Genomic DNA, 11,999 nt, shown 5'->3' with positions numbered 1-11,999 from the left:
TACTTTACTATTTATTTGATTTTATTTACTTGGAACTAGTAATTGTGAGCATGAAGTCGTGCTACAGTGTTTATTAAGGTAATACACATTGTGAGAAGTCGGTTATTTTCTAATAGACGTCTACACAATCAGACTTTATTTTGTAAAAACATTAGAAAGAACCTTTTTGATTCACATCAGCTTCACTTCACACAACATGTCTGTTCAGAAACAAGAATAAAGGTCAATGGACAGAAAAACAGTCAAAATGAGAGCTTGGTTGTTGTGTTGATCGACGGCCTCGTTCTTCATCTCATCGGCTTCTTCCAGCTGTGCTGAAAGCTCTGCAGCGACGTGAGACGTGTGAACATCTGGAATATTGTCATTGTCACCGTCACTGAAAGATTGTGTAATGATGGATCTCGTCCTCTGTAATTTGGAGTCCTCTGCCATCAGTGGTTGCCATGACACATCTTTTGTGCACAATCAAACCGAGAGCCGATCGTATCGTCTCGCGGTCGTCAGGACATAATTCGTGGCGATGTTCGAGTCCAGAGGACAGAAATAGAGATGGAGGAGTCTCTTTGTTCGAACCCTTCATGCCCCAGGTTTATGAATGACCATTTAAGCAGCTGAACCTAATTAAAGCCATCTGCAGTTTTCTCCTCTCAGGTTCTTTACTCAGAAACCATTTAACGTCCATAAACGAGAAGCATATAATTAAAATCTGCAGGACTTTCAGAACATGCCGCCGGCTTCATTCTGCACATCCTGTTTAAACGGCGGCCCTCGTGCTTTGAGACTATGATATCCATATCGATTTGCATTTGAGAGAACGTTTATTTTTTGCTTTGACAGTCTGGAACGGTGTCACCGAGCCCGGCCGCGACCATATTTAATGCATGAAAGCTGCAATATTAATCAGCTGCACCGCCATGTCGACCATTCAGTCTCTGCATTGCATCTCCATATTTCAGTTCTCGTTCCCGAGGCGTCCAACGCTGACTCTTTGTCGCGCTCCTCGGCATCTCGTACCGACGCACAACGCCTTCCACATCTGTATGAGCAGCCGCGAGCTTTCAACTTCCTCCTGAACCCCGAGGCGTCGTCACGAGACATTCAGAGAAAGTTCTCCAGCGCGATGACGCGGGACGAAGACTGAACACAACCTCAGAGGGTGAGGAAGATGAACTGTGCAGCTTTTACACCAGGGGAGCAGTTTTTGTGTATCAAAGTGTTGTTGAGTTATTTAAAAAGTTCTGAATTTGTCGCCGTAGTCATTGTTCACAGGTCATAAAGGAGACATTGAGTGCTCAACATTGTAGTAATGAGCATCCTGCACCTCAGTTCTTTTCTTTCATTGTCATTCAGGATCTCCTTTGGAGGCGTTCTTCATGAAGACATCGTGCATGTGCTGATTCAATGGCGGAGTATAATGTGTCCTACGATGGTTCAATAGAGCGGTAATTAAATTGTTTGTGCAGCGAGCGCCGGGACAACGGTTCCATCTCGGAGACGGATGTTGTGAATGAGCGCATGGAGGGAAATGACGTTCTTTGGGTTTCAACGGAGCAAGTTCCTCCAGGAAATGAATGAATTACGGTAAGCATATCATCATAATTGCATTTGTGTTATTTCCCCCGAGCCCCTCTGCTCCTCCCAAAACACACGACGAAGACATCATCACCTTCCTCTCTGTGCCTCAGTTTGTAAGGACGTTGATTATTAAGTCACGCTGTTATTGTCCTGAACTGGCCGAGATATTCAGATTATTTATGTATCAGCAATACTACAGTGAGAAAAGACTCTGAGATGTTAAAGTCTTGTACGAAGGTAGATTTGTGTCTTTTTTACCAGAGCAAATTTCTAGTTCGTAAGTAAATTATCTCCAAATCTTAGGGTTAGGGTAAAAAAAATTGCTCTAAAAAAAATGCTCTCAAAACTAAAATTTGCTCTCAAAAACAATTTGCTCTAAAAAAAAAAAAAAAAACCCTCTTAAAAAAGATAATACGCTCGCCCAAAAGATAAATCGCTCTTAAAAAAAACACTCTCCAAAAATAAAAAGCACTTTTTTAAAAAAAAAAAAAAATGCTCTCAAAACTAAAATTTGCTTTGAAAAAAATTCATTTGCTTAAAAAAAAATTTTTTTTACCGTTTTTTTTTCGAGAGCAATTTATTGAGAGCATTTTTTTTTTTTACAGGTTTTTTTTCGAGAGCATTTTTTTTTAAGTACTTTTTTTTTAGAGCAATTTTTGGGGGGAGCAAATTTTTTTTTGAGAGCAAATTATTTTTTTGGGACCATTTTTTTCAGAGCATTTTACCTTCATAGTCTTGCACTTAAAAGTTTTATTCAAACAAGATGCACTATCAGCACAACAAGTATCAGCAGAAACATCCCACCTCTATATGAACAGTGTTATGTATTTCTGATGCATGAGGCGAGTTAATTATAACCATTTTATTCAAAGTTGGGTCTTCATAAAGGACAGCGGCGGTGCAGCGCTTTAAGCTCTTAGTAAATCTGTCTTTGTTACCTTTATTCACCAGAATTAGCAGCTATTAGCTGTTTTTTAACACTGAAAAGCTGCTAAACTAATTAGCAATAGACTCATTTCCTCATGCCAGAAGATGTTTGTTCTTTTTTTCATTAACAAACTATGAACATTTATGACTCAAAGACTTGGTTGGTGTCTAATATTTACATTGAGTATTGTTTGTAAGGACTCTTCATCGCCCCAGAACTCAACGGTTTGCGGTTAATGAAGCGCTGAGGATGACCGAGTTGAGCTTCATCCTCTTGTTTCCGAGAAGATCCCCTCGTCTTCCTCCCTCGTCATGAGATTCGCTCCACTGTGGCAGCTCCCATCATGCATCCTGCTCACGGAGGAGAAGCTCAATTCAAACGTGCTGGTGCTGAACTGTCCGTCAGAACCTTTTAATGAAGCAACACTGCCACCTGCTGGCTCAGAGGTGAACAGACACCTGACGCACTATCTGCTCTCCTGTCACGCCCGGAGAGTGAGTGTTTTCATTTGCTCTTACTCGGTTGTTTTATGGTTCTTTGTCAGCCGTAGTCCACCTCCATAGATGCTTTTATTGTGCTGGATTAGATGCGTCCTCCCTCCAGTTCGGTTGGAACAACTTCCAAACTGTTTCCTTCATTTAACCAACACATTTGAGGTTTACATTGAGGTTCAAAGTCTTGGTCACAATGTATGAACACTGACAATCCATCCATCCATCCATCCATCCATCCATCCATCCATTTCAGCCGCTTATCCAGGGTTTGTCTATCTACACATCCAGTATTAACATTGATTATGAGTCTACTATCTTTTCGCTCATGTTTGCTCTCTCTCCATCTGGTTCCTTCGCTGCTAAACGCTCCTCTCCTCTTGTTCACCAGCTCGTCTCCGGGGCCCAGATTGAAGAGCTTTCCAAGCTGCTCCTTCAACAGAAAAAGGCCGTTTGTCTGTTGGGAGTCCGCTGCTGTTTGCTGCTGAACAGCTAGAGCGACATTTCAGAGCTACTTGTTGGAAACTTCTGCCTGCCAAAGAATGATCCCATGAGAGCGGTGAAGGAGAACATTTAAGATGCTAAGTGATGAGTTGAAGCGCCACAGAAAGCAGAAGCAGCTGCAGAATTGTTATTATAAAACAAATATTAACAAATATGTGTTATAGCCTTGAGCTTATAGTTTAGCTGCTTTACAAAGTGGTTATTTATTTATCACTTTCCTGTTGGAAACCGACCTCCATCGTCTTTTTTTGAGGGCATCATTTCAGAGACATCATCCATGTGGAGCAGATGTTTTATTGAACTCATTGAACTCTGACGCCCGTCAGCGGCATGCGCTCCCTCCTCTTCTTCAACCAGTACCAGAGGAACGTCAGTCCGGTGATGAGAGAAGACAGACTCACACTGGTCAGCACCTGAACGAATGAACTGCTGGTGAGAGCGATCAACACGTCGGCTTCATCCGCGACGTTCACTGACTTCAATGTGAATCATTTAGCTGTTAATCTGGTGTCTTAATCTGGTGTCTGGTAACTACTGAACCGTACGATGATAGGAAGAGGCTGCAGCTGCTGTTGGTCTGCCGCGGTGTCGTTGTGGTGCTTTCCAGCGTCCCACTGGGCCAGAGAGCTCTTGTAGTCCAGATTAAGGAACCCGACGGGCAGAACCCGGATGCCCCAGTAAACCTTCTTCACCCGGTGGAGGCTGACGTCCTGGACCACGCAGCGGTAAGTACCTGAAGGAGACTTCGTGAGTGATGCTTCATTCTTTAATTCATTCACTTGAAGTATATTCAGTGTGAGCGCATGAGTGTGAGCGCATGAGTGTGAGCGCATGAGTGTTCACCTGCGTCCTCCTCCCTGATGGGGTCCAGGATCACTCGGTCCAGCAGAGGAGAATCCCAGCGGCTGAACAGCGAGTCATCGGAGGAAATGATTCCTCTTGCGTAACGCCATGACACCCTGAAACATTCACTTGACACATTCACGTCTATATTTATGTTGATTTACACTTCATATATGCACTTATTTGTACTCTATTGTGTATTTATATTTGACATATTTTGCACATTTTGCACACTCTGTTTACATTTAATTTAATTTCCTTGATACACTGCAGTTATTTGTATTCTATTGTATGTGTATATATTTTTTTTTTATTTTATTTTATTTTGTATACATATATTTTTTTATTTTTTTTATTTTATTTTTTATTTTTTATCATTATTATTTATTTATTTTTGTATTTATTTATTTGATTTATTTTCTTATTTTTTTATTTCATTTAGTGTGTTTAGTTTATTCTCTTTGGTGTCTGTAAAGTGTGTGGTGCTGCTACTATGACAACAAACGCTGAGACCGTCGTCTGCTTTGACCAGTTCCTAATCCAACATTAAATAATCCAACATTTCCTCGTCCTCCTCCTCACCTCCAGGAGAACCTCCCCATCGCCTGCATCACTTCTCCCAGACAGTCGATCTCCAGTCTGTCTCCGGAGGTCAGCGTCCTGGTCCTGAGGCCACACTGCCACGACTGCAGACACTTCACCTTCCGGACACGGCAAGCCTGCGACACCTGCACCTGCTCCCACACACACAACACACTGGTTACACACGTTCATCTGCTCATGAAGCAGCCTGGATGTCTCTGCTTGAGCTTCATAAGTGAAGGAGTTCACCAGAAGATGCTGAACCCTTCATCAGGGTTACATATGAGTCTTGGTGTTAGATGTTCAGGACTTCTCTGTCGTACCTCTGTTTCATTACTACTGGTCTCTTCGTCTTCTTCGATGGCTTTCTCTTCGTCTTTCACTGAACAAAGTCTTTGAGTTTTAATGCCCAGCCCGCAGGTGGCGCTGCAGGCAGAGCTGTCAACGATGACCTCCATCGGCCTGCTGTCCGCCTCCTGCACGGACACTGAGGTCACGTGATGGAGGAGGAAGAGGACGAGGAGGACGAGGATGAGGAGGAAGAAGAAGGTCAACCTGACATGTTGCATGTTCCTGTTTGATGGTGAATCTGTGGGAAATAAAAATAAATTTAGTTTTCCACTCAACGTGTTACTAAGAGGAAGAAGAATGAAGACGATGATGATGAAAAACAAGCTGCAGGCGAGAGGTTAGTGCACAGACATGCTCGTAAAAAGATGGAATATTAACAGGTGTGTTTTATATTTATAATCTCAAAACATCCTAATAGAAAAGCTAGTTAAGGGTCAGCAGTATTGGAATTGGATCAATAAATATCATATAAAATATGAACAAACAAATCACAGTGTAAAACGATTCAATCCACACTGAGCAGACGACAAGAGACAAAATATTTAGAGCCAAAACGCAGGATCGTGTTTCCAGAAAGAGCTTTATCGTTTATGAAAATGATGAAATATTGATCATTGAAGGAAACAAAAGACATCAACATATCAAGTGTCCAAACGTTTGACGCGTGCTGTTTATAGACTGATGTAATGAAACAACTTGAACATTGACTCAGTGGAACTAAACATGAGGTCGAGCAGCTGTTAGCAGAAACGTCCAAAGTGCTGCTCGACATCCTGAAGCCTGGAGGAAACTTTGCTGCCTCGCTGCTCAAAGTTAACTAATGATAATAATAATAATACATTTTATTTGTACTCACCGTCTTCTCCTCTGTCTAAAGGAAACAATTGGTGCTCGAAAACGTTGGTTCTCATTTTCAGATTTACTTTTGAACTGCGCGTCGTCGTAGCAGCCGGAGCTCCAGCTGCAGCTTCTGTGGGTTTGAATGTTGAAATAAAACATGTGACCTTCTGCTATATCTTGTGATTCCATGTCAAAATGAAATGAAGGAAATAAATTCATGGAGACGCTGTTTCAACAGTGTTCAGTCACAACGTGCTGGAAAAACCTTTTGGATTCACTTTATTAATGTATTGTTATAATTCTTTATATATTGTTTGTAAGCAATTAGATAAATGTTCATTCATTAGTTTGTAAGTTTAGATTTTCTTACATTATTAATACAGAATAGTACACAATGTCGTGCATATTTATTTAAAATTAGCTTTTTCATGTATTGATATTCTGATTATGACATTACATTTCATTTAGCTGACGCTTTTATAAAAAAGAGACTTATAATAAGTTCATTCAACCACGAGTACAAACTCAGAACAACAATCAATAAAGTACAATTTCTTTAATAAAGTACAAAGTGCTGTCAGTAAGAGACATTTAAGGTTTAAGTGCTATTAAGGTGCTAAACTTTCTTTTATTCAAGTTACAGTATGAATATCATCCATTATCTTCAACCACTTTCTTTAATTGTGTGTATGTGTAGAAGCATTGTTGTAATGAACTGTGTACGGTAGTTATAGCCCAGTGTATTTATATATATATATATATATATATATATATATATATATATATATATATATATATATATATATATATATATATATATATATATGTGTGTGTGTGTATTAGGAGCATGGAGGACATTGTGTATGATGGATGAAAAGTTAAAATAAAGACATGTACTAAGCCGTCAGGGCGCCTGTAGCTCAGTGGAGAATCGTCCTTTAATCAGAGCGAGTCCAGGTCTATGTGCCCTTGAGCAAGGCACTAAACCACAAGCTGCCTCCAGTGTGTGGATGTTAGTGAGTCCTGATAAGCAGGCGGCAGCATCAGTGTATGAATGATGACATTAAAACCGTCCATTTATCCTCCACAGCTCCTCCTCCACTGTCCTCATCTTTGTGTCATATTCCTTGTTGTTCTGAGTCTGAACTCGTTGTCGCTTTGTGTAGAAGCGTCAGCTAAATGAAATGCAATGTACGTTTGTAATATGTCCAACAATGAGGTGCAAGAGAACAATGTGGAAGAGAAACTGCTCTAGTTTCCTGTTTCCTGAAGGCGTGTCTCAAGATGTATGTGCTGCGTTGACAACTTCCTGAGCGCCACAAAGAAAAGGACAGTCTGCTGGTCACAGTTAGGAAAACATATTCCAGGTATAGAGTTGGCACATTAAAGAGAAATGGATTGATTGTAAGACAAATGTAGTTGTTTAGAGGCAGTTTTATGTTGAGCGGATCCGTTGAGTTCAGAAGGACTGAAGGGAAACATCATGTTCAATGTCCAACGCTGCAGGGAGACGCTCAGGTGAAGCAAAGTCCAGGTGGGTTGTGCGTGAGTGTTGGTTTGAGGAGCATAAAAATAACTCATTTCCTGACATGACGTTTGAACTTTGAGCCGTCGGCGCGTGACGTCATCTGACAGGACGGCGATGAACGAGCACCTGCTGAAAATACTGATAATTGGCGATGGAAATGTGGGTAAATCCTCCTTCGTGCATCGATACGTCAACGGACAATTCATCAAGACCTACAGGATGACGATGGGAGGTGAGCTGTGTGTGTGTGTGTGTGTGTGTGTGTGTGTGTGTGTGTGTGTGTGTGTGTGTGTGTGTGTGTGAATATTAAATCTGGTAAAAGCTTTGTCAGATCAATGAAAGCTTTACAGTTTTCCTCACATAACTTTTCTTTGTTCATTGAAGCTTCATTGGCTTCATATTTAATCAGAAACATGTTGTAAATAATATAAATTATAAACATGTTATGAACATCAAAGTTTATGAACAGAACAAAACAAACAGTGTTGGTCTTTCTCTAAAGTATGAATCATCCTCTTACAACGATTTGTGTATTTTATGAGACTTTATTTTGTATTATTTTGTTAGTTAGCCTTGGTTTTAAATTGCTGTTTTTATCATTTTTATCATTTTTTATCATTTTTTATCAGAAGTCGTCCTGTAGCTGAATCTGTTGTGTTTGGATGATTGTTTGTTTGTTTGTTGTTTACTTGTCATGCTTCATGTGTGTAAAGGCCTTAAAACACATATCTAGAATTCAGAAGAACATTTTGGTGGAATTTTCTTTTTTCCTATTTTGAGCAATTTCATGTTTATCTGTCTTCACTTCTGTTTCTGTCGTCTCACTTCTCACTTATTTACTTTCACTTCTACTTCGCTCATGTTTTTAATATCTAGTGGATTATTCTGTGAAGATGCTGCTCTGGTCGGAAAAAGAAAAAGTCAGACTGCAACTGTGGGACATCGCAGGTACAAGATGGATGGATGAATGGATGGATGGATGGATGGATGGATGGGTGAATGGATGAATGGGTGAATGGATGGATGTACAGGTGAATGGATGGCTGTGTGGGTGAATGGATGGATGTATGGATGGCTGTATGGGTGAATGGATGGGTGTGTGGGTGAGTGAATGGATGGATGGATGGGTGAATGGATGGATGTGTGGGTGAATGAATTGATGTATAAGTGAATGGATGGATGTACAGGTGAATGGATGGATGTGTGGGTGAATGGATGGATGTATGGATGGCTGTATGGGTGAATGGATGGGTGTGTGGGTGAGTGAATGGATGTGTGGGTGAACGGATAGATGTGTGGGTGAATGGATGGATGTGTGGGTGAATGGATGGGTGTGTGGGTGAATGGATGGATGTGTGGGTGAACGGACGGATGTGTAGGTGAATGGATGGATGTGTGAGTAAATGGATGGATGTGTGGGTGTATTAATGGATGTATAGGTGAATGGATGGATAGATGGGTGGATGAATGGATGTGTGGGTGAACAGATGGATGTGCGGGTGAATGGATGTGTGAGTGAACAGATGGATGTCTGGGTGAATGAATGGATGTGTGGGTGAACGGATGGATGTGTGGCTGGATGAATGCATGTAGTGAACCCTGTGTCTTCCCTCCAGGCCAGGAGCGTTTCATATCCATGAACAGGATCTATTATAAAGGCGCGCTCGGCTGTGTCGTGATGTTTGACGTCAGCAGCTCGGCCAGCTTCCTGAGCTGTCGCCATTGGAAACAGGACCTGGACAACAAAGCCATGCTCCCCAACGGAGACTCCATCCCCTGCATCCTGCTGGCCAACAAGGTGATTAGGCACATTTGAATAAGGAACGATGCGTCATGGAAGCCTTCTGTCTCAATATTCATAAATGAGCGACGCTCTGCTGCTCGATGGATTAACACCTTGTAGGATGTCAGCTCCCCTGCATATTGAGAAGTGTTGCATGATAACAATATGACAAACAAGAGGAGATATTAGTGTGGCGTTAAAGGCTGATGGTGTTGTCATTTCATCTATAAACTATATTCATTGTATGACAGAGAGATGAGTGAAGAGAAGAAAGACAGAAAGAAAGAGATTAGAATAGGAAATGATATCAAATCAAACAATGTCTCAGGTCATCTTTTCTATTTTGGTTCCACAAATTCAACTGTAAGTCTGATTTTGTGTGCATGTGTGTCCGTGTGTGTCCGTGTGTGTGTGTGTGTGTGTGTGTGTGTGTGTGTGTGTGTGTGTGTGTGTGTGTGTGTGTGTGTGTGTGTGTGTGTGTGGTATGCATACAATACATGTTGTATTACTTATTAAGAGAGACTCGTCCTTTTTCCACTTTGGTTACAGACTGAAATTTCACATTAAATGAAAGCATTGGAATCTGCAAATAATGGATGATTTAGTTTGATGTAAGATTCAGAGCCCCCCCCCCCCTCCCCCTTTATAACAACAGAACATCTTCCTGCCTCTGTGTGTGTCTGCAGTGTGACCTAGATCAGCGGCTTGTGTCCGCAGACAGCATCGACAGGTTCAGTAAGGCCAACGGCTTCACCGCTTGGATGGAGGTTTCGGTCAAAGAGAACAAGAACATTGTGGAGGCGATGAGGTAACGAGACATTAAATCACTGCGTACAGAGTTCAGATGCGACTAAAGAGTACATTTACACAATGCTTGTGCCAAAACAATACAAGGCCTAACAAGAGGACGCTCAGGATCCTGCTGTTAGTTAGTTAGTATTGTCGTTGGCATGAGTGTCAGTGAATCTCACCTCATTTTGATGATGAAATCATAAAAGGTCTATCTGTTGTGTTTCAGGAGGTTGGTGCAGGAGATTTTGTCGGTTCATTCCAGTCTGGACCTCCAACCTGGACCTGGACACGATGTTTACCCTCAGCTGGACTCAGAGGGCAACAGAGGAGCAGGCTGCTGCTGATGCACAGCGACAAGCAAACAACGCTGTCGGGACCTGCTCATTGATTTAGAGCCTCGAGTTGTCTGCGGCGCCACTGAGCAAGGCACTTTACCCTCAAGCCAAGAAGCACAAGGAGGCGTCCATGATGTTGATGGATGTGTGTATGGCTCAACAAGCGCTGACTGACACACAAATCTAAAAAAAGAAATATTCACAAACTTACTGTAATCGTCATATTCTTTCAATTTGAGTTCACTTTGGTTAGTATCACTCCAGAAAACACAGTGATCACCACTCTGAAGGAAGGACAAGGAGGAGAGAGGCATAAAGAAACAGTGTGATCATAAGGTGTGTAGCGTATTCGGTGCAGCAGCCAGGTCACTGCCGTCATTAGGCTGAGACACATGGTGAGCAATGCGTTACCCATACTAATACACTACTTAGCATGCCAGAATAGGGTTTACTGTGTCCCAATGCATCGCGAGTCAAATGCAATAAGCCGAAAAGTCCAGAACGCCCTACTGCATCTGCTCCAAGTTTGCATTATGCAGGACAACATGCTTTTCTGGCTATTCTGACCCAGGATCCTCTGCACAGCAGATATATGAGCAAGAGAAACTAATTTAAGGTGCTGTGTTATGAAAAATAGTATATACATCTTGATTATATTGCATGCAAGTGCTGTTGCATAAGTGCAACTGCATTATGGAAAAATGGGGACAATTAGTAACTACATCAAAGCTGCTGAATTAGAAGAATATAACTACTTCATGCTCCATCCACAAACTCTTGTCACAGCAGATGTAGCACGTTGCTATTTCCAGACAATCTGTCAACAACACTCATTTACCAGATTTTGTAATGTGCTGATGGTTGCATTTTCCCTTATCTGTCACTCTTCATCACATCCATCCTCATTAAACAATAAGGAGAACAAGTTTAAATGATGCTTTTCTGCCGGTTGAAGATTTTTAAGTTGGTGCTTTTGACCTGGCCATTCGGGGACTTCAGCATTTGCTTGATGCCTGTGAAACTTCTCTGAATAAATAACAGTTAAAAAAAAATGGGAGGGTGTTTTAACACAAAATGAACAACCAAAAAACTGATATTCTTTACATTTTGCCATGGAAAAATATGCATTATAAGAAGAAAAAAAAGTCATTTATATAAGGTTTATCTAAAGTAAAACCTATTCAGAGTTACAGTTCTTCTTCTAGTCAACAGGAAGGGTAAATTCAAAATTCAAACCATGAGTATCCTAATTTGTTCAGGCCAGTTTTTCATTTAAATACACATAAAGTGGATGAGCGACTTCATTCAGAAAATAATTGCTTTCTATTGATATTATCTTTGCTCATTGTTCATCATAGCCGCAGCTGCTATTTGCTGCCTTGAGTATTTCCGCTGGTGGAATATAACCTGAAAAATGAAAAGCTTGTATGCTTCCTTAAATCCCATG

General features: G+C 41.2%; 2 protein-coding genes across 2 annotated transcripts; one reads left to right on the top strand and one right to left on the bottom strand.

Moving 5' to 3' along the window:
- Nucleotides 1–3,772: 3,772 nt before the first annotated feature.
- tmem81 (transmembrane protein 81) lies at nt 3,773–6,191 on the bottom strand. The gene is made up of 6 exons (XM_068596709.1): nt 6,131–6,191; nt 5,247–5,512; nt 4,924–5,075; nt 4,342–4,457; nt 4,044–4,231; nt 3,773–3,911 (listed from the first exon to the last, which is right to left on the bottom strand). The coding sequence occupies exons 1-6, from the start codon at nt 6,183–6,185 to the stop codon at nt 3,801–3,803; spliced, it is 888 nt and encodes a 295-aa protein (XP_068452810.1). The 5' UTR covers nt 6,186–6,191; the 3' UTR covers nt 3,773–3,800.
- Nucleotides 6,192–7,565: 1,374 nt separating this feature from the next.
- Nucleotides 7,566–10,702, top strand: LOC137799855 (ras-related protein Rab-7L1-like). The gene is made up of 6 exons (XM_068596708.1): nt 7,566–7,648; nt 7,750–7,874; nt 8,519–8,590; nt 9,259–9,440; nt 10,112–10,233; nt 10,444–10,702. Exons 1-6 carry the CDS (start codon nt 7,605–7,607, stop codon nt 10,559–10,561), a joined length of 663 nt encoding a protein of 220 aa, XP_068452809.1. The 5' UTR covers nt 7,566–7,604; the 3' UTR covers nt 10,562–10,702.
- The last annotated feature ends 1,297 nt before the right edge of the window (nt 10,703–11,999 follow it).

The sequence above is a fragment of the Clinocottus analis genome, unplaced genomic scaffold (genome assembly GCF_023055335.1).
Source record: "Clinocottus analis isolate CAN_PGR_092001 unplaced genomic scaffold, fCliAna1.0.p SCAF_39, whole genome shotgun sequence".
NCBI lineage: Eukaryota > Metazoa > Chordata > Actinopteri > Perciformes > Cottidae > Clinocottus > Clinocottus analis.
The sequence above is the reverse complement of the archived record's forward strand: the minus strand, read 5'-3'. Positions and strand labels throughout refer to the sequence as shown.

What these genes read in the sequence shown, in the direction of transcription:
- tmem81 (XM_068596709.1), bottom strand. Translation starts at nt 6,185, where the DNA reads ATGAGAACCAACGTTTTCGAGCACCAATTGTTTCCTTTAGACAGAGGA. An exon ending in TTTAGACAGAGGAGAAGACG is followed by an intron (nt 5,513 to 6,130) that starts GTGAGTACAAAT and finishes TATTTCCCACAG; the next exon opens with ATTCACCATCAAACAGGAAC. An exon ending in CCAGTAGTAATGAAACAGAG is followed by an intron (nt 5,076 to 5,246) that starts GTACGACAGAGA and finishes GTGTGGGAGCAG; the next exon opens with GTGCAGGTGTCGCAGGCTTG.
- LOC137799855 (XM_068596708.1), top strand. Translation starts at nt 7,605, where the DNA reads ATGTCCAACGCTGCAGGGAGACGCTCAGGTGAAGCAAAGTCCAG. An exon ending in TCAGGTGAAGCAAAGTCCAG is followed by an intron (nt 7,649 to 7,749) that starts GTGGGTTGTGCG and finishes GTCATCTGACAG; the next exon opens with GACGGCGATGAACGAGCACC. An exon ending in AACATTGTGGAGGCGATGAG is followed by an intron (nt 10,234 to 10,443) that starts GTAACGAGACAT and finishes GTTGTGTTTCAG; the next exon opens with GAGGTTGGTGCAGGAGATTT.